General features: G+C 41.0%; 4 protein-coding genes across 6 annotated transcripts in view; all 4 read right to left on the bottom strand.

Annotated features, from left to right (window-relative positions):
* LOC117540476 (glutamate receptor ionotropic, kainate 1) overlaps positions 1–3,249 on the bottom strand; it is a 37,147-nt gene extending 33,898 nt beyond the window's left edge. For 2 of the 3 annotated variants that reach the window (XM_034207182.1, XM_034207184.1), the window contains exon 1: positions 2,870–3,249. In XM_034207182.1, the coding sequence (XP_034063073.1) occupies positions 2,870–2,954 (85 nt within the window). In that variant the 5' untranslated portion in view covers positions 2,955–3,249. The remainder of the gene's footprint in view (positions 1–2,869) is intronic. The other variant, XM_034207181.1, reaches the window with a different exon arrangement.
* Positions 3,250–10,719: 7,470 nt separating this feature from the next.
* LOC117540360 (claudin-8-like) lies at positions 10,720–12,698 on the bottom strand. The gene has a single exon (XM_034206991.1). The coding sequence runs from the start codon at positions 12,486–12,488 to the stop codon at positions 11,400–11,402; it is 1,089 nt and encodes a 362-aa protein (XP_034062882.1). The 5' UTR covers positions 12,489–12,698; the 3' UTR covers positions 10,720–11,399.
* A 135-nt stretch (positions 12,699–12,833) lies between these two features.
* On the bottom strand, positions 12,834–15,220 carry cldn8 (claudin 8). The gene has a single exon (XM_034206992.1). The coding sequence runs from the start codon at positions 15,086–15,088 to the stop codon at positions 14,318–14,320; it is 771 nt and encodes a 256-aa protein (XP_034062883.1). The 5' UTR covers positions 15,089–15,220; the 3' UTR covers positions 12,834–14,317.
* Positions 15,221–15,903: 683 nt separating this feature from the next.
* zgc:110333 (uncharacterized protein LOC550497 homolog) lies at positions 15,904–17,294 on the bottom strand. The gene has a single exon (XM_034207006.1). It carries the CDS (start codon positions 17,209–17,211, stop codon positions 16,324–16,326), a length of 888 nt encoding a protein of 295 aa, XP_034062897.1. The 5' UTR covers positions 17,212–17,294; the 3' UTR covers positions 15,904–16,323.
* Between the last annotated feature and the right edge of the window lie 1,246 nt (positions 17,295–18,540).

Raw genomic sequence — 18,540 nt, 5'->3', positions numbered from 1 at the left:
CTCCAGAAATGGGTCATTGGATCATGGCTCAGTGCACCTTTTATATTCAGCTCCACCACATTGCACTGAGTTGGGCAAACCAAAATAATAAATGGAATTCATTTCCAATACTGATGCAGAGAAAATAGGGAATAAGCATTTCACACTTTCTGTTTGCAGACGACTCATGGATCAATAGACTTTTAGCAGGCACATTGACGAGAAAGTTAAAGCTGTCTGTGATCATATAAACTCCAGTCATTTAAAGTTTGAGCTAAGAGATGCAGGTATAACTGTAAAGTTGAAGCATGAATCACTCGAGGAATAATGAATTAATCCGTACTCTGTCTTCAAAATATAATAAAAACATCTATAATATCCTGCATATAAAAGCACATCTTCTTTTGCAAGGAACAAACGTCCTTGTAATTTGAACACTGCAAGTTCACTAGTTTTGATCAGGGCTTTATTATTAATTCAATTTATAAAGAAGGGTTTGAAAAAGCATCGCCATGGCTACCATTAATTACTTTCCAATATAATTTTCAGGATCACTGAGCTTCCATCTCATCTTTAATAGGCCAGATAATGCTGTGGGGTGATGCACGCTTAGGAGGTCACAAAAACAAAAGGTTCTGCTCGTGCCGCAGGCAAATGCTGATAAACCCTGAGGCTTGGCTTTTTATAGGGCTTCTGTTCCTCCCTTCAGTGCTCAGAGCAAGAACAATAACAGTGTTCAGGTTTAGGCAGCTGTGTCGACCTGTGATAATCCAAATAACAGGTTAACATTAAGGAAATGATCTTTAGATCCTGATTCTAATCTGTGCAGTTATCAAATGAAGGAGTCTTTTAAGGCAGAGAGGCACAATGACGTAGTGTTTTGCTTTCTCCCCTCTCCCCATCCTGGGCTTGTTCCCAGTGAGCGCCCCCCACCCCCTCCTCAACAGCACCACTCCATCCTGGGCCCATGCCAGACTGTGAATGAATGAGGAAGTCCTAACCAGTCTACTATCTTCGTTTGATGTGGAGCACTGAGGTTTCTCTGTTCAGAGGATAGCTGCTTGCGACTCAACTCAAAAACATTTAGACCGAAATAATTAAAATCAGGATTATAATCTGTATCAAAGCTACCTAATTTATAAAAGCGCTGGGTGTAAGACTCTTAGGGGGATGATGTTATTACAGGATATTTCTCTGGCTGGTAGCTTATCAAACATTTCACATCATATGGCTTGTATCATTAATGAATCAATCAGATGTCACCAATGAATGAAGCATGCAAGCAAGAGGAAAAAGGACTTCAACAAACTGCAAAATCAAGTGGAGGCCAGGCCACAAGCTGCTGCTTCTGTGCTCTCCCCAATGATGAGATTTAGTCGCTGCCTAAGTACCATATTTGGGGAATAGACTTTCTGCATAAAGAAGATTAGTGTTAGTTGTTTAAGGGCTTGAGGGAGAAGATTTACCATTATTACCAACCCCAGTGCAGAGAGTGGAAGCCAGTCACAATCTGATGCCAGCACTTGCCAACACGGAGCGATGTTAATTGAACGAAGCCACCCACCATATGGGAGAGATTATGATGTGTGTGGGTCATGAAGAGAATGACAAAGATTAGGTGGCCTCAGAGAGTGATAGATGATTTAGAGAGATTAACAATATAGTGCACAGATCGGGACTGGTGGAACAGGAGGTGGCACCAGCCTATTAGCCTTCAAAGTTATGTAACGCACACGGCTCCATTTTAAAGTCTCTTTAGAAGTAGAAGAAATTCAGAAAAATACAAAGTTGCCCTGGGCATTGAGCGTAGCAAAAAGTCCTGAAGCCTAAATGAAAAAGAAATGTGATGCAATCTTCCAAACCATAAAGGGAGCAGAGAAAATGAATAGCAAATATCAGCTCCATTGTTACAAAGTTACATCAGAAATCAAAGGGGGATAGTTAGAGCCGGAGCTCTGTTTGTCTAATTAGAAGTGAAGGCAGAGCTCTCTCTCTCTCTCAAAGGATTTACAGACCATTTGCAACTCAGATCCACAATCACAGATGTCACTGGCCATCATCATGCATATGCATCAAGTCTAAATAACTTTCACTGAGACTGGCCACTCATTTCTATAGCTCTGTATCCATTTCACATTCCTCAGTGCCAGAAAACATTATCATACAAAGAGAATGGTTTTAGATGCAGCTGTAGACCATCCTATAACCACTCATCTGCCTCTGATCTGCGCTGTCGACATGGTGGAACAGAGACGGACTCTGATTTTAGCCAATCAAAGTGGATTAACATGATTTAGGTAAAACAAATGATATAGTGGTTTCAAGGGAACAACACAGAACTCTGTCCTTAGTGTACCTCCCTTGTCCTTACAAGGACATTCTACAAACATCATTCCACTATTGAATAACATAGGAATACAACTGTCCATTAGGTTTGTTACAGATTACTGATAATATGATTGCGTGATCCAGAAACAAGTTGTATAGTGACGCAGCTACAGTTCAATCTAAAAAAGCATCACACATTTACCATGAACACACCGTGATTCCCTTTTGTCATTTTCTGGTTTATCATGCGAGGAGTTAAAGGTTATCCTCCTCCCATTTAACTTAGCTACAGAGTCTGAGCTGCACTATGAGTATATCCTAACATTGCAGACTGCCTTAACTAAATATAATGTAATCTTGCAAAGAAGCGTCGCTCTATGGACAATAAGATGTGAAAAATATAATACAAAAAGTCAACTTTTTAATAACACATACAATGAAAGATAGACTCGGTAGATGACGCCAAAGGGAAATTACCTTCAACCTGGATCACATAATAAACTGAGGTCTGTATATTAACACATAGGAATGAATGAAAAGGATAGACAGTTTCACCACTTACCTATTCTCAGGACCTGCTGCGAAGTGAGCCAAAACTCTGCTATAAAGTACAGCAGTGAAAATAACAGTCCCTTCCCTTTCGCCATGGTCCTCTCTCCAGAGTCAAATTTAACATTGATATCAGTTTTTCTGCCCTCTGTAAATCATGCTGATAACTTGCCAGTCCTTGTATCCGTAAAGAAAATAAACTGGCATCCGACCCGCATCCATCCCTCACACATTGTGATGAGAAAAAAACACACACTCCACCTGCAGCCGTCACTGATCAAAACTCCAGTTTTCCCATTTTAAAATCCTTTCTGTGCCAGTAAGGTTTTGCTTCCCATATTCACTGTCCAGACATCCCTCTTATCATGGGTTTTCTTTTTCTGGTTCACACTTGAATTGTAGGAAGCAACTGAGGAGGAGCACTGTGCGCCCAGCTCCTCCTGTCAAGGTTACAATAATGAAAACTGTCTGGTGTGATTACCGTTTTCAAAATAAAAGGTGAACTGGCAACCCCAACAATAGAGACAAAATAAACAACATATCAATTATAGATAGAAATTATACACATTTTATTAGAATCTTTAAACAAATCTGACCCTTAATTATACTTTTTCCAGTGCTGTGGATATTTATTTATTTTATTTATTTATATATTTGAATAATCTTCATCTTATATTTTTTCCCTAAATGCACTTGATTGCTATATTTAATCCAACAGGGGTTCCTTATGATGCTATTTACCTAATCTCCAATTCTTTATTCATGTAAAAAAATGTATTTGAAATTACAAAAGGATATTTGAACTACCTTCTACAATGGTTTTATTCTGACATCTTGCTTGCCATGTTTCCTGTCTCCCTCTTGCCATCTGTGGCTGACTTGACACCGCTGAGCATCCCTCCCGTGCAGGCGCTCAATTGAGGGCACAGCCAAGCCATTAATCCGCAAACATGGATACGTCCTGAAGATTAACTTCAAATCTGGCAACATTAGACCTCGACAACGTCTTTGCTTTGGTACACCGAGGAATGATTAAATCTTTGCTCCAGTCCTGATGGAAACGCAAATCTAATCTTCAAACTGGTCTGTGGCGCTCTCCTGAAGATTAACTACCTCAAACTGTTTATATGACAGTCTCATAGTAGAACAAAATGTGTTCACATGACCTTAAGAGGTTTGGGATAGAAGTTAAAAAGTTGTCTTGGTTGGTCAGCTGCAACGATCATCAACTGGTGTTAAAGCTGCACCCACTGCTCCCTAAGGAGGCACCATGGGGTGTTCGTTGGTTTTTGGGATTACTGTAATCTCACTATGATTTAATTCCCCAGAAATAAGCAAAATTAGAGAGAAAATATGTTATCCTTAGGGGCTCAAAGTGTAAAGTCTCTTCATGAGGTGAAAGCATTAAAGATAAGTTAAACCATAAAACAAGTATCGTATAGAGAATATAAGCATATTTTTTCAATCGTAAGCTAATGAATGCAATGTTATAATATAATGTATCCTCTATGTTTGTCATTTTCCAACAACAGCCTGTACTATGACTAGTTTCTAAGGTTTGAAATGTATGTGTTGTTAAAGGTCCCATCTCATGCTTTTCTGGTTACTACCCGTCCCCTTGTGTGTTATGTAGCTTTTTCTGCATGTAAACAGTCTGCAGTCACAAACCCTCAAAGTACACCCTGTAGCGAGTACAACTCTAACACAGAAAAGACCTGTCTATGCTGCCCCAGAACGCCTCGTTGGGGATTTATCTTTTTCCATTGTTTACTTCTTGGGTATAGTGACGTAATGGCTCCGCGGACGTAACGGCTCCGCGGATGTTACGTCCGCCTGGAACTCTATGGGCTCAGAACAGTCTCATAATACACACATGCACACAGAAGGATTCACACTTGTATTTCATGATCCGCAAAAGGATTCACACTTGTGTTTTTCAATGCACACACAAATGTGTTCCGTTTCATATACAGTGGGGCAAAAAAGTATTTAGTCAGCCACCAATTGTGCAAGTTCTCCCTCTTAAAAAGATGAGAGGCCTGTAATTTTCATCCTAGGTACACTTCAACTATGAGAGACAAAATGAGAAAAAAAATCCAGAAAATCACATTGTCTGAACCTGAACCTCTGAACCTGCAAACACAAACCGCTTTCTGTGTACGGATCGCTGTGCATTCGTGTGTGGGTTTTTTGAGACTCCCCTGACGGTCAGCCGATTCGTACTTGTAATTTTTTCTATCTATAGCCAATCAGATGTCTCCTCAATTCTAAGCCAATCACATGAGCGCGCCCCCACGAGGGTAGATTTCTTGCATTCATGACGTAGCGCTTCATGTACGCATTTTGCGCAGTCCGGAGCTGACAGCTCCATGGAGCCTGCCTGCAGGCGCTAATCTCAGGACACCTCCACTCTCAGTACAGCGCCACTTTCCGAACAGGAAATGCACGCAAATACAATATTTTATATTATTAAGGTACAGCGCCACTATCCGAACCATTGATGAATGCTTGTGTGTGTACACAAAAACGGCAGGCAAACCCGTTTTTAAATGTGTGTTTCCTGCTGTATGGCGAATACAGCTGCTTTATTTATGTCTGTACGAAGCTGTTGTGAGTGTGGAGGGAGCAGCTACAGGTTAGTTTAGCCTAATCGATCAGTGCACTACGAAGCCAGTGCTAGACAGTAAAAAAAAAAAAAAAGTTTTCATTTTGTATAATCATTTTGTATAATCATTTTGCGTAAAGATGGCACTCAAGGGCACACTAGTGGTGGTGTTCCTGGCGGGATTTGAACTCACAGCCTTCCGATCTTCAGCCCACCTCACTATCCATTAGATCAGGGGTGCCCACACTTTTTGGGCTGGTGAGCTACTTTTGAAATGACCAGCTCACCGAGGTCTACCAACCAAAAATAAAATCCCAAATTGCAAGGGTTGCTGAATAACACGTTTTATTTATACATGGGATAATAGGGCTGCAACAAACGACTAATTTGATAATCGATTAATCTATTGATTAATGAAACGACTAATCGACTATTCAGACTATTACTGTATGCCTTGCACAATTTCTCAAACCCTCTTGTTTAGCCATCAACTTTTAGATGTAGCTTGAGGTTGTTTCAGGCATGTGGAAACTAACAATGAAGAAAATAAAGATGAATACTTGATTCAAAAATACATATATTATTAAATTAACAAATTGTTTACAAAACTAACATTGCTTTTTATTTAAATAAATAATATTTCGCATCAAAAGAAACAACAATGTTTTAACAAATCCTATTAAATAATCTGATGACAGAACTGTGAACAGAATAGCTGTAACTTTAACAAAATAAAGAGTAACTCAGTTACCTCTAATCATTAACCCATGTTTGTATCATGAGTTAACTCCGTGTGGTGCTGCTAGCATACATAACACCTGACGGGGAAACGTTACTCGTGTAGGGGGCTGCAGAGCTGCTAGAAAGACAGTGGAACCCGGTGCATTCCTCCGTCTGGATGTGGTGCACTTTTGATAAATGTTTCGACACATTGCTCGTGTTCCCGCCCTCACATGCTGAACTCTCTTGGCAAGGAGCATTGTCCTCCTCAAGACGGGTAACATGTAACCTCACCTTGGAGCGCTTCTCTCCGCCGTGTGTTTCTGCATGTAGCAGCCGCGTGTGTGTAAACTGCCCCGCCCCCTCGCGCACAGACGGGGGAGAGAGAGATCTCGTCTGGATCGGAAAGATTAAAAATACACCGACCATAGACGCATTTGTTTGTCTTTTTGCATGTTAGAAACGAGTTGGCGACACTAAGACTGCGAGATAATGTTTGTGTAGCAATAATACATGACCTTTCTCTTTCTCAACTCGCTACTCGGAGGGAAGTCGCTGTCATATGCCTTGTGAACACTCCGATAATGCCTCTCCACGTTACCTTTCTTTGGCAGAGCGACGCTTGCTTTACAAATAAGGCAAATAACCACCATAACCATTATGGTTATGGTTTATGGTTAACCCAGAATTTATCATTCTGGGTTAACAGACTGGAAAGCGATAGGTCGCTTTTTCTGTCAATCAAGTAAACTCCTGAATTAAGTGGCAGGGAGGCCAAGGGAGGAGGGATCAAACCCTGTTTTGTCTATTTTAACGGAGCTGGATTTTTTTTTTTAAGAATGACTCGCGATCTACCAGCATTGCCCCTGCGGTCGACGTACTGGGCACCTCTGCATTAGATCAATCACTACCCTCTCAAATGGAAATATGTGTTTACATAAATGGTGACCACACTGTTTGAGACCCACTGAGAACTTAAACTAAGTTAACTATCTAAACACTCAGAGAGTCCTTTACCTCACCTGAGCTGAGGTTATCCCGAGCTTGAATGACACACAGAGACCAATCAAGGGCTTTGATTTATGATCTCTATGACAGTGGCCATGTTGGCAGGCCACATCATGTAGACAGCCAGTCACCCTGTGTGAGGCAGGCCACTTAACGAGGCGAGATCAGAGCAAGGGAGCGAGGGATCATTGTCCACAAGTTAATCAATCGCAGATGGCGTCGTGGTCACGGACGAATAAAAAAATAAAAAAAAATAAAAAACTTATACAAAAAATTTTTTTTAAAAAAATGGGTCGCGAAATATACTTGGGCGGCCGTTAATATACCTGGGCGGCCCGCCCAAGTATAGTCTATGTGTGGGAAACCCTGAGCTGAATACACGTTTTGTTAACCCTAACTGATGCAGTTAGTCACTTCTTTAATATTTGTTCTTTCTGATTCAAAGTCAAGGTTGTAACTGTATATCAATAATGATATAATTACTTGTTTTTCAAATTTGAAGGAGGGTGAGCAAGCATCTTGATGAACATTCATCATTAACTCCTCCAAAAAATATAGTTTATTCAATAATAAATGATTATGTGAATCATAACAGTTCTTCACTATATCTGTAAAGCGTCTTTGAGCACCTGTAAAAGCGCTAACAAATTAAATCTATTATTACTATTATTTATTAACAGTGATTGACAGCTGATAGGAACAATATGATTGTTAATAGTATCATATTCATTCAGACAAACATCGATGAGACAGTTAATTAATATACTTATTGCAGCAGTCTTCATAGATTTGGTACCCCTGCTGGTCTAAGAGTGAAACCAACTCATTCAGTTAAAATTCATTCAATTACGTCTGCCACCTTATATATGCATATGTAAGGCTTTACTGATGTGCCACAATAATATCACCTATGTCATTGAGTTAAAATATTAATATTGTGGCTTTCCAAGTTAATATTGATTGTAGGGGTGTAACGGTTCACAAACCTTTCGGTTCGGTACGTACCTTGGTTTTTAGGTCACGGTTCGGTACGTTTTCGGTATAGCAGAAAAAATTATCACAAAACATTAAATATATATATTTTTTATTTATTATTAAACTGTGAATAATGTATTCAAATAAATACAAAATAAACATTAAGGTGCAGCATTTCGATGAACTGAAATAATCTATATTTGAACTTTACTGTACTAGTACTCAGAAAACATAAACTATTAGTTTTGGGTTTTTAATTATTATTAAACTGTGAATATTCACTCGAATAAATACAAAATATAATAAAATAAACATTAAGGTGCAGCATTTCGACGAACTGAAATAATCTGTATTTGAACTGTACTGTACTAGTACCTAAGCAGCCAGTTTGACATTAGGACTTGCTTGTCATTGTATTTTCATGTTTTTTTAAAGAAAGATGAACTTGTCCACATTGCTTGCCGAAAGGGCAGATCTGCTGGCACTAACAATGTCTCCTGATGTGGAGAAAACCCTCTCTAGGGACAGAGGTAGCAGATACAGCCAGGTAGCGCTTTGCTAACATGGCAACATAAGGATATTTGGCGTTTTTATTAGCTTTGGCTCGGTCTGAATTTTTTGTGAGTGGTGGAGGCTTGAATGCTAGTGGGAGTTGGGTTTGCACTTCAGTCTTTTTTCTTTTGGTACCGGTGATATTCACATTCGGGTGATGCCTTTTCAAATGAGTGTGCAAGTTTGATGTATTGCCAGCCGCGTAACCAATGTTAGTTGAACAATGCCGACAAACAGCTTTGGTTCGGTCCACCTGTCTTTGTCCGTCATCCTTGTACGTAACTGCGAAACCAAAATGTTCCCAAACCGGAGACTTCAATGATGCTGGAGGATTTTCGAGCTCAACTTTATCTGCGTTCGCCATTTCGACAGTTCCTCAAATTACTGACTACATTTGAACGCATCCCTGTGACCAGCTCTCATAGTATGCCTCTCGTCCAATTAAATGACTTGGTCGCTCTATGATATATACCTGAGATTACTTCCAGAAAGTTGTTCATGTTCTCAATTTTTTACGTTTAACGCTATATTCGTTCGGTACACTTCGGTACACACGTGTACCAAACCGAAGGGCCCGTACCGAATAATTTAGGTACGGGTACGTGTACCGTTACACCCCTAATTGATTGATATGATTGCGATTTAAATCAGCATATACTTCTGCCAGGGGATGCCACCCCTCAAAATCTCCTGCCACCCCATGAATATTTGTCTAGATCCGCCCCTGGGGGGAGCCCCGCCGGTCATTATCGGCCGATATTCACTCTTAATAGTTTGATCGGTTCTCTCTATAAAGGCCGATCAGGAGAGCTGGATCTGATCGATATGGACATAAACGCGAGTGAAGTGTAACCGGACGCGAGAGAGAGATCAGATCAGCTGCTGAGTCTGACGGAGACACGCAGCTTTGCATGATCACCTGAAGCTCCGCCCGCTGTTTAGCGAGCTGACCGGACTGCGCAAAATGCGTATATGAAGTGTCATGAACGCAATAAATCATACCCTCGTGGGGGCGCGCTCATGTGATTGGCTTAGCATGAAGGAGACATCTGATTGGCTATAGATAGAAAACATTACAAGTACGAACCGGCTGACCGTCAGGGGAGTCTCAAAAAACCCACACACGAATGCACAGCGATCCGTGCACAGAAAACGTTTTGTGTTTGTAGGTGCAGAGGTTTTAAACGGAAAACAAATATGTGAGGTTCAAAAATACATATGTAAAACTTTTTTCTGTAATTGGATTTTATTTACATGTATATGAAACGGAACACATTTGTGTGTGCATTGAAAAACACAAGTGTGGATCCTTCTGTGTGCATGTGTGTATTATGAGACCATAGAACTCAGCCTGGGCACACACACAAACTCCCAGCCATGGCTGCGGGTGTGTGTGTGTGTGCCCAGACTGAGTTCCGCGGTGTCTCGCTGTCTCGCAGACGGCCACTGGGCTCACAGGGAGGGGGAGGCGGCAGGAGCTCCAACAAGCCCTTTAGGACAGAGTGAATACACATACTATACAGAGATGCTGTATGAGAAACCAATGTGAGTTTGGAAAATTGCACAGTATACATATATTTTAGTAGACCTCAACAATGGAATTATGATCAGTAGAAATGGCCATGACATGGGACCTTTAAATAAAGCTTCAGCTAAAGAACTGCAGTGAAAGGAGGGCATTATCCCTCTGGAGCCTGCTCAGGGAGTCCAGGGTTTGGATGCTCCTCACATTCTCTGGTGCACTCTAGTGGTGAAAAGTCAGTGTTGAGGTTTGATTCCAGCCACAATGTTGATAGCATAACAAATCATGCAATAATCACAACACACACAGTATTTGCTGTTGATACAAAGCTGAGATATATTTAAATAGTTCAGTAGCTCTTTACTATGTGTCTGTGAAGACCCATTCAGGTGGTCTCACCTTTTTACGTTATATTGTCTGGCATTTAAAGGCTTTGAGTTCAGTACAATTGTAACGCAAATGAAGAGCTTAAAACAACACATTTACCATGACCACAGTTTATTCAGTAGCAATTAATATAGTGTAACACATCCTATAAAACATTTTGGGAAATATGCAGGAAAATATTCTTAACTGGTTACTAAACAAAAACAATGCATTTTGGACTACTATTGCTTCCCAATAAAATATTATATACAAAACAAATATAATGAACTGGATAAACTGCATCTTAAAGACTGGATGTTCCACTTAACAATCGTCATTTAACATTGTTGTTTATTGACAAGTTATTAATACAAACGTATGACAAACAACTCTAACAAATAGCTTTAAATGAGTTATACCGTTGGTAAAAGACAATTCAAAATAACACACTAAAACCATAACCAACTATTCTTTAAATATAAGACAGATACAAAAAATGCAAAACACAGGGCCTTTCTATTTTGGAAAAGTAAGTTTGAAACAGCCCACTGGGACCTATATTTACACTAACATCACCAGCAGTTATATTCAACCTTGTCTTTTTTGTGTATTAATTGAAAAAAACAACAACAGATAGACAAGCAATTTAGTCTGGGCGTGAGGCATTCATTGACCATCTTGCCTCTTATGTACTGTACAGCAGTTGAAATAAACTTGTGATGATAAACTATAAAGCATAGTGCTTTGTGTCTTTAATGTTTAACCAGCTAATAAAAACCCACTCACAATTTTTGTCTAGATGTATACACCAGGACCGCTTCCACTGCGAGACTGTTGTCTCCTTGATGATGTATACCCTATGAACACAGGAGTGTGTGGAACCGGTTGAATACTGGACTGGTAGGACGCAGCAGGATTGCTCATATAAGTCAGGGAATATGGTGTGGTGTTCTGGCTCATGTACAAAGAGTTGCCTGGTGTATACAAGCTCTCAACATGGTTAGAACTGTGCATGGAGGAATGGTGAGCCAGGCTGTCTTGATATAACATTGACTGATTGTCAGGCAAACCTGGATTATAGACAACAGGAGGGCTGATTAATGTTCCATTATTTGTCATCACTCGGGGGATGTTTTGCATTCGTGTTTCAAATTGTTGTCCAACATAGCCGTTGGCCTGCAGAGAAGGATAGTAAGCATTTGATGGGAGGCTGGGAACACTTGAAATGGGATGATACCTCATTAGAGTCGGCCTGCTGGCTGCTGGCTTGTAACGTAGCAAGTTGGCTTGGTTGTACACGTTGAATGAGCCTTTCTCTGAAGGTCTACGGCGGCAGACGAACAACATGCCTGAGGCGAAAAGGAAGGCGCTGGTCACCCAACCTATGTAGAGAGCCTCTCCAAGCTCCCTTCTCTCGGCATCGATTAGCAAAGGATTATAAAAATCTCGAATGATGACATGACCAGTCCACGACACAGGGATAATGACAGAGACACAGGCCATGAACTGCATACCACCTGCAACCTGGAGGATGATAGTTTTGGCCCGATCATTTTCCCGAATACAGGATATACAACGCATTCCTGCCATTGCCACAAGGAGCCCCAGTCCCGACAGGGCCAGAGAACAGCACATCAGACCCCTGGCTGCCTGTAAATCCGCAGGTAGGAACAGCAGGGAATCGTACACCTTACACTGCATCCTGATGTTGGCTTGTCTGTAGCAGTTCATCCACAAGCCCTCCCAACGGGTTTCCATCACAATGATGTTTGCCCCAATGAAAGCTGTCACCTTCCACATGGGCATCCCTGTAGTAGCCGCCGCCCCGATCAGGCCAAACAGCCCGACACACATTGCGGCTATCTCAGAAAATCCTTGAACCATTTTGCAGTCTTCACGAGGTCAGCTATGTCCACATTAGAGTAGCTCACGTCGAAATCAAATTCTGATGTTCTAGTATAACATCACAGACTCTTAGTGGGAGACGTGTCTAAGGCAGCAAGGATTCTGTTATCTGACGCAGTTTATATGCTGTAAGAGGTGGTTTGTTATGGGAACGATGCTGTGCTGTCCCCTGGTTGGCTCAGGGCAATGGGGGTAAAGAGGACCTCTGCTTGTTTTGTGTTTATGCTTCCTCGGGCAATAGTGGTATATCTGGGCCATCAGCTACTCCAGCATTAAAGCAAGATATCACAACAAGATGTACCAAAAACTACTCACAACTTCAGATTTTTTTAAATCACTTGAAATGTTTTTATTCTCTCATTATATTGCATTAAAATGTAGACGTAAACATGAAGCACATTCACTCCAGTAGTACCTCTGTTGTCCACAGGGTTGCAGAAATGGCTTTTAAAGTAGTGAAACAGAGAGGAAGCTCACATCACGCAGTTGAGTGTGAAAATATTCAAATTTCAATGTAAAAAAAACCAACATGGACAAATGGGTTATTCATTTTGCTGTGACATTGAGTAACAGGGGAACAAATATAACATCAACACATATTTTCAGTATGGAACATCAATAAAATGACTAATTACAAATAGTATATAAGAAATTGAGATTCTACAGTGGCAGCTTGCTCTTATACTCAGTGACAATGAAATGTGCTGACCTAATGGTTCAAGAGCTAATAAACTGCACTGCTGGGATCACCCTGGAGATGAACTTGAAAACGTCTCAAGCTTCAGTCTCAAGCTTTGAATGCAAAGTGACTTGCAAATTCTTTAATAATGAAATTACTGTGAGGTTGTCTCTGTCTGGCTTCTTCACAAACACTACGCTATACACACCTTTAACAAACAGTCTTAAACCTGCATCTCATGTTTACTCAGCCCTTTGTTCCGTTTCAGTCAGCTCCCAAAAGCTCCAGGGCACAATTCCAAAGTTAAACAAAGACTTACAATTATGTTTTGGTTGAATAGATCCACATAAAGTGTTTTGAGTTTTAGACATTCATACCTCTGTAATTCTCCCACAATCAGTCACCAATAAATAATGTAATGTCCTAAGGGGGTAGTACCTGTGACTTCCTCATTCCATGTCTAATAGTGGGTTAAACTGGAGCAACTGGTCAACTGAGCAGGATTATATGAGGACACTGTGTAGAGTGTACTTGCAAGATAGTAACTAAACCACAAGGATGTGTGACATAATGTGCATGTGTGTTTTGTCCAATGGATCAGGGATATACATTTGAATACGCAGCTCAAGCACAGGTTATGTTTTAAACATGAAAATAAGTTGAATTATCTAGTATAATTATAAAAACTGGCTCTCTCATATGTACCAAAAATAGCATTTTAACATTAAACAAATATACACCTGTCTTGTGTCTATTACCCAATGGTTATATACAGCATGCACATACAACATTGGGAACCTATACACTAAAAAGGGTGTCAATAAAAATATGATTATACAACACACATACAAGTAATGTAAATCATGTATTGACTTATACAGTCCGTGTTAAAATTGTGATTATAGATTGAAAACAAGATTGTGTGCTTTTTAACAAAAATCATACTCCTCAGATAACGTTTAAAGAAGTGATTGTATTCACAGCCTATTTATTGAAATGTGTTCTTTGTTTGCTTTAACCTATAATAGTTTGAAATGTTTGATAGATTGCACTGCCAAGGAACGACATATCAAAAATAAATCCCCTTGTGTATATACACCATATCTGTGTTCACCATTACCTCAATCTGTTAGTGTTCAGAGATTTGCCACCCCCTTTCAGAGGGGTGTCTGGATGAGTAGCTGTAGACGGTTGATGGATGTCTTGACAGCATCGGCTGAAACTGGGGTTGTGTTTGGGGAAGTAGCACCATCTGTTGAGGCTGCAGAGGCTGAGGGTATGCCATGTAGTCAGAGTTCCTCGAGTACACATACCTCGCTGGACCTTTTTCTTCCGACTGCAGATTGCAACAAATAAAAATGCATCCTCCAGCGAAAAAGAAAGCGGAGGCCACCCAGCCAATGTAGAGAGCCTCTCCAAGCTCCCTGCGCTGAGCGTCAATCAGCAGAGGGTTGTAGAAGTCCCTGATGATGACGTGACCTGTCCAGGACACGGGGATGATAACGCAGATGCAAGCCATTAGGACCAGGCTTCCTGCAATGATGAGGACCAGCCGCTTAGCCCGGTCGTTGTTGTGGATGCATGACGTGCACTGAAGCCCCACCATGCTGATTAGAAGACCAATACCACCCAGTGCCAGAGAGCAGCACATTAGCCCCCTCGCTGCCTGCAGATCAGGGGGCAGAGCCAGGAGAGAGTCATACACCTTACACTGCATTCTGATGTTGGCCTGACGATAACAATTCATCCACAGACCCTCAAAGCGGGTTTCAAACACAATGATGTTCTCCCCAATGAAGGCTGTGACTCGCCACATCGGCATCCCAGTGCTGGCTGCTGCCCCGATCAGCCCGGCCAGGGTCAAGATCAGACCCACTAGCTCCAGTGCTGAGTTGGCCATGCTTTCCTCCTCTTATTCCTCCAAACTCATGCGTTCAATAATGTGTGGACACAGTGTGACTATAGAAGGGAAGAAGTAGATGGAGTGTATTTGCATCCCAGTGGAGGAGGAGCAGGTCGGTGTTCTGCCTCCTCCCTGTAGACAGGACACTAACATGGGAGGGGTGGGAAATGCAACAGGTTGCCAGGAAACTGAATACCCCAGGCCATTTATTTTCTTTGTACACCTACCCCAGGAGATTCTATAAGCTGCCACCTTGGGTATTCAGAAGTCTCGATTTACATTCTCGAATTACGTTTTACAGGGATAATAAAAACTAAAATGGGGAGTTTATTTACAAGAGCGGGATTTTTGAATTCATCACATTTTGACTAGCTGTGACTTAATGTTAACGTTATACCAGTTATAAAAGAGCATTGAGAAACATCATATTTGTTTATATTAGTGTGTCTTTTATTATGGGATAGGGGTAATACTTGTGTACCAATGTGTCACTGTCAGTATTGGATATCTTTTTTTGGTCCCTTGTGTGTGTCTGTGCTCAGGAAATGGCTAGCAGTTGGAGCTCTGGCTTGTTTGAAATATCTTGGCTGGTTTGCTGTATGGGTGGACCTGTGAGGACAGTCTGGTTTTACCAGTTAAATAACATCTACACTGACGACAATGGAAACAACATACCAACCTTCCACTTACACACCGGTGAGCTAAATGGGTGCAGTTTCAGTAGGACGCCTCATTGTATTAGGCAACAGAAGAAAAAAACATACAACTTATTTTTGTTAACATTATCCCTTTATTGAAAACCACAAAAGCCATTTTATGTCATCATTTAATAAAAAATAAAAAAAAAGGTTAATTCACAACAAAAACTCAGCAGTAAACACAATCATATGGATGTATATTATCTGAAGGCCTAGTGCATCATTTGTTCTCAAAGAGCATGTCAGAGGCAGTTAGGACAGTGATATCAGTCACTTTTGTATTACGCTGTTACAGATGAAATACTTTTGAATGACTGATATCATTTAGTGTTAACTACACATATGTCAAGAAACAATACATACAGTAATTCAGCACAATGCATGATGATCAAAACACAAGTAATAAACGTGGAAGTAATAAAAGATTTGTCCATTTCCAGTGACGGGCTTTGGTCCCATTAGTCCGATAAAACTCATTAAAATGTGCCAAGTCTTTAAAAACAAAATAGTCCAAAAAGGTCTTGAATTTCCTTACTAGTACTGACTTGGTGTGTATGCCACAGACCCAGGTGGGGGTACTGAGTAGGCAGGCTGGTAGCCAGGCTGGTAGGTGTAAGCTGGCTGGTAGGAGTAAGCAGGCTGATAAGGGTATCCAGGCTGGTAGATATTTCCATTGTTGTATACAATCCTCTCATCTGATTCCTGGGTGCGGGGAGCGTGACGGCACAGCAGGATCACTCCCGCAGTGAAAAGCAAAGCTGAAGTCACCCAGCCGATGTAAAGAGCCTCACCGAGCTCCCTGCGCTGGGCATCGATCAGCAGAGGGTTGTAGAAATCCCTGATGATGACATGGGCGGTCCAGGACACAGGGATTATGCTAGTGAGGCAGGCCAGAAGGAACAGACAGCCCCCAGCCACAAGAACAATATGCTTGGTGCGAGCCCGATGGTCCACAATTTTGGTACATTTCATTCCAACTGCTGAAACGACGAGGGCGAAGCAGGACAGGGCCACAGAGCTGCACATCAGACCCCTGGCAGCCTGGAGGTCCGGGGGCAGAAACAGTAGAGAATCGTACACCTTGCACTGCATTCTGATATTGGCTTGTCTGTAGCAGTTCATCCACAAACCTTCCCACCGAGTCTCCATGACAATGATGTTCTCTTCTATGAACGCTGTCACCTTCCACATCGGCAGGCCCGTCACAGCTGCCACTCCAATGAGTCCAATGAAGCCGATGATGAGGGCCACTACCTCACAACAGATGGCATCCTTACGGTCCTTCTTCTCAACTCTCCTTTTTTCCTCTTCTACAGAATCTTGATAATCGGCATATGTCTTGGCCTGCTTCTCATCGTAGTAAGAGCCTGCGTAAGATTGAGGCGGCTTGCTGTAACCACTGTAAGCAGTGTAAGCGGCCATTGCTACCACAGAGAGCCAAGGATAGACCTTTGGCTGTTCTCTGCCGGCTCTGGAAAGAAATCTGAGGAGAAAAGCAAGTCAAGGAACTTATACACCCAGAAAAAGACGCTAAGTATGCAATGCAATCTTACTGGTTGAGCTGCTTCACAGCTACATGGGAACACAACAGAGAGTGGCGCTTCTTTTGAAATGCAAATGCAATCACCCGACAAACAATCAACCATTTGGTCTCATGATTAAGTAGATTTAATCAAAAACAGATTGAATCACTTTATGAAGTAACTTTTGATCCAAGCAGGTTGATCAAACCTTTTTTTGAAATATGGTCAAGTTTGAGACATTTCAACACCACTTTAATACTACATTGAACAATATTTTAAATGTATTTAATGATAGTTCATAATCTAAACAGAAAACTTGCTAGCGAAAACGTTACTATACATGAGAATACGTCTAGAATCTCCTAACTGTCACCAGTTAGGAGATAAGACTCGCTTGATAACATGTGGTGTTGCCAGAGCGGGGATCGGCTCACGTAAAAGGCGTCAGGGGTCTGCGGCGATGTCGGCAACCTACCTCATACAATGTCTCTGTCTAAAACATAGTATGAAATCTAATTTTGGATACAAATGTTGTCAAACAAAGAGTCCACATAGTGTCTTTTTTTAGAATAGCTGAGAATCTGTTGTCTCTCAGACTGTAATCTGATAGGATGATCTCAGAGATGTCAAACTGTCTCCTCCTTCAAATGTAACCTGAGCCGATAAAAAGGTGTTGAGCATAGAAACCCAAGTAGGATTGGTTTCATTGTAACATGTGCCAGCCATTCACACCTTGCGACTGCAACACTAAAGTTTTCCTGGCCTGCCTTTAGACAATCTGTACAGTTTCGAAAATATAAATATATCTGCATTTGGTAATAATATTAAATATCTGAAAGGTAATACCAAGAAGTCTCAAAGGTGTTGTGGGAAATGGTAGAAAAAATACAATCACACAAGTGAATAAGGACAAAACACATTTATTTAGCTCTGACTTATTTTGTGTGACTATAGTCTTAAATGATTATCAAATCATAAAGATTAAAAGCATTTGAACAGTCAAAATTACAGTTACAAAAAAAGGCATAAAAACAACATTATAGATTATATATAGTTTTTTCTCTGGAAGTTTTTCCTTGTACGATGTGAGGGTCTAAGGTCAGAGGGTATCGCTTTCTCATACTGATATTCTGCACAAACTGTGCTGTTGTATTTACTGTATAGTGTCCTTACTGTAAGGTCATTATTATATGTACAGCACTTTGGCTCGACCAAAAATCGTTTTTAA

The sequence above is a fragment of the Gymnodraco acuticeps genome, unplaced genomic scaffold, assembly GCF_902827175.1.
Source record: "Gymnodraco acuticeps unplaced genomic scaffold, fGymAcu1.1, whole genome shotgun sequence".
Classification (NCBI taxonomy): Eukaryota; Metazoa; Chordata; class Actinopteri; order Perciformes; family Bathydraconidae; genus Gymnodraco; species Gymnodraco acuticeps.
The sequence above is the reverse complement of the archived record's forward strand: the minus strand, read 5'-3'. Positions and strand labels throughout refer to the sequence as shown.

What these genes read in the sequence shown, in the direction of transcription:
- cldn8 (XM_034206992.1), bottom strand. Translation starts at nt 15,088, where the DNA reads ATGGCCAACTCAGCACTGGAGCTAGTGGGTCTGATCTTGACCCTGGCC.
- zgc:110333 (XM_034207006.1), bottom strand. Translation starts at nt 17,211, where the DNA reads ATGGCCGCTTACACTGCTTACAGTGGTTACAGCAAGCCGCCTCAATCT.
- LOC117540360 (XM_034206991.1), bottom strand. Translation starts at nt 12,488, where the DNA reads ATGGTTCAAGGATTTTCTGAGATAGCCGCAATGTGTGTCGGGCTGTTT.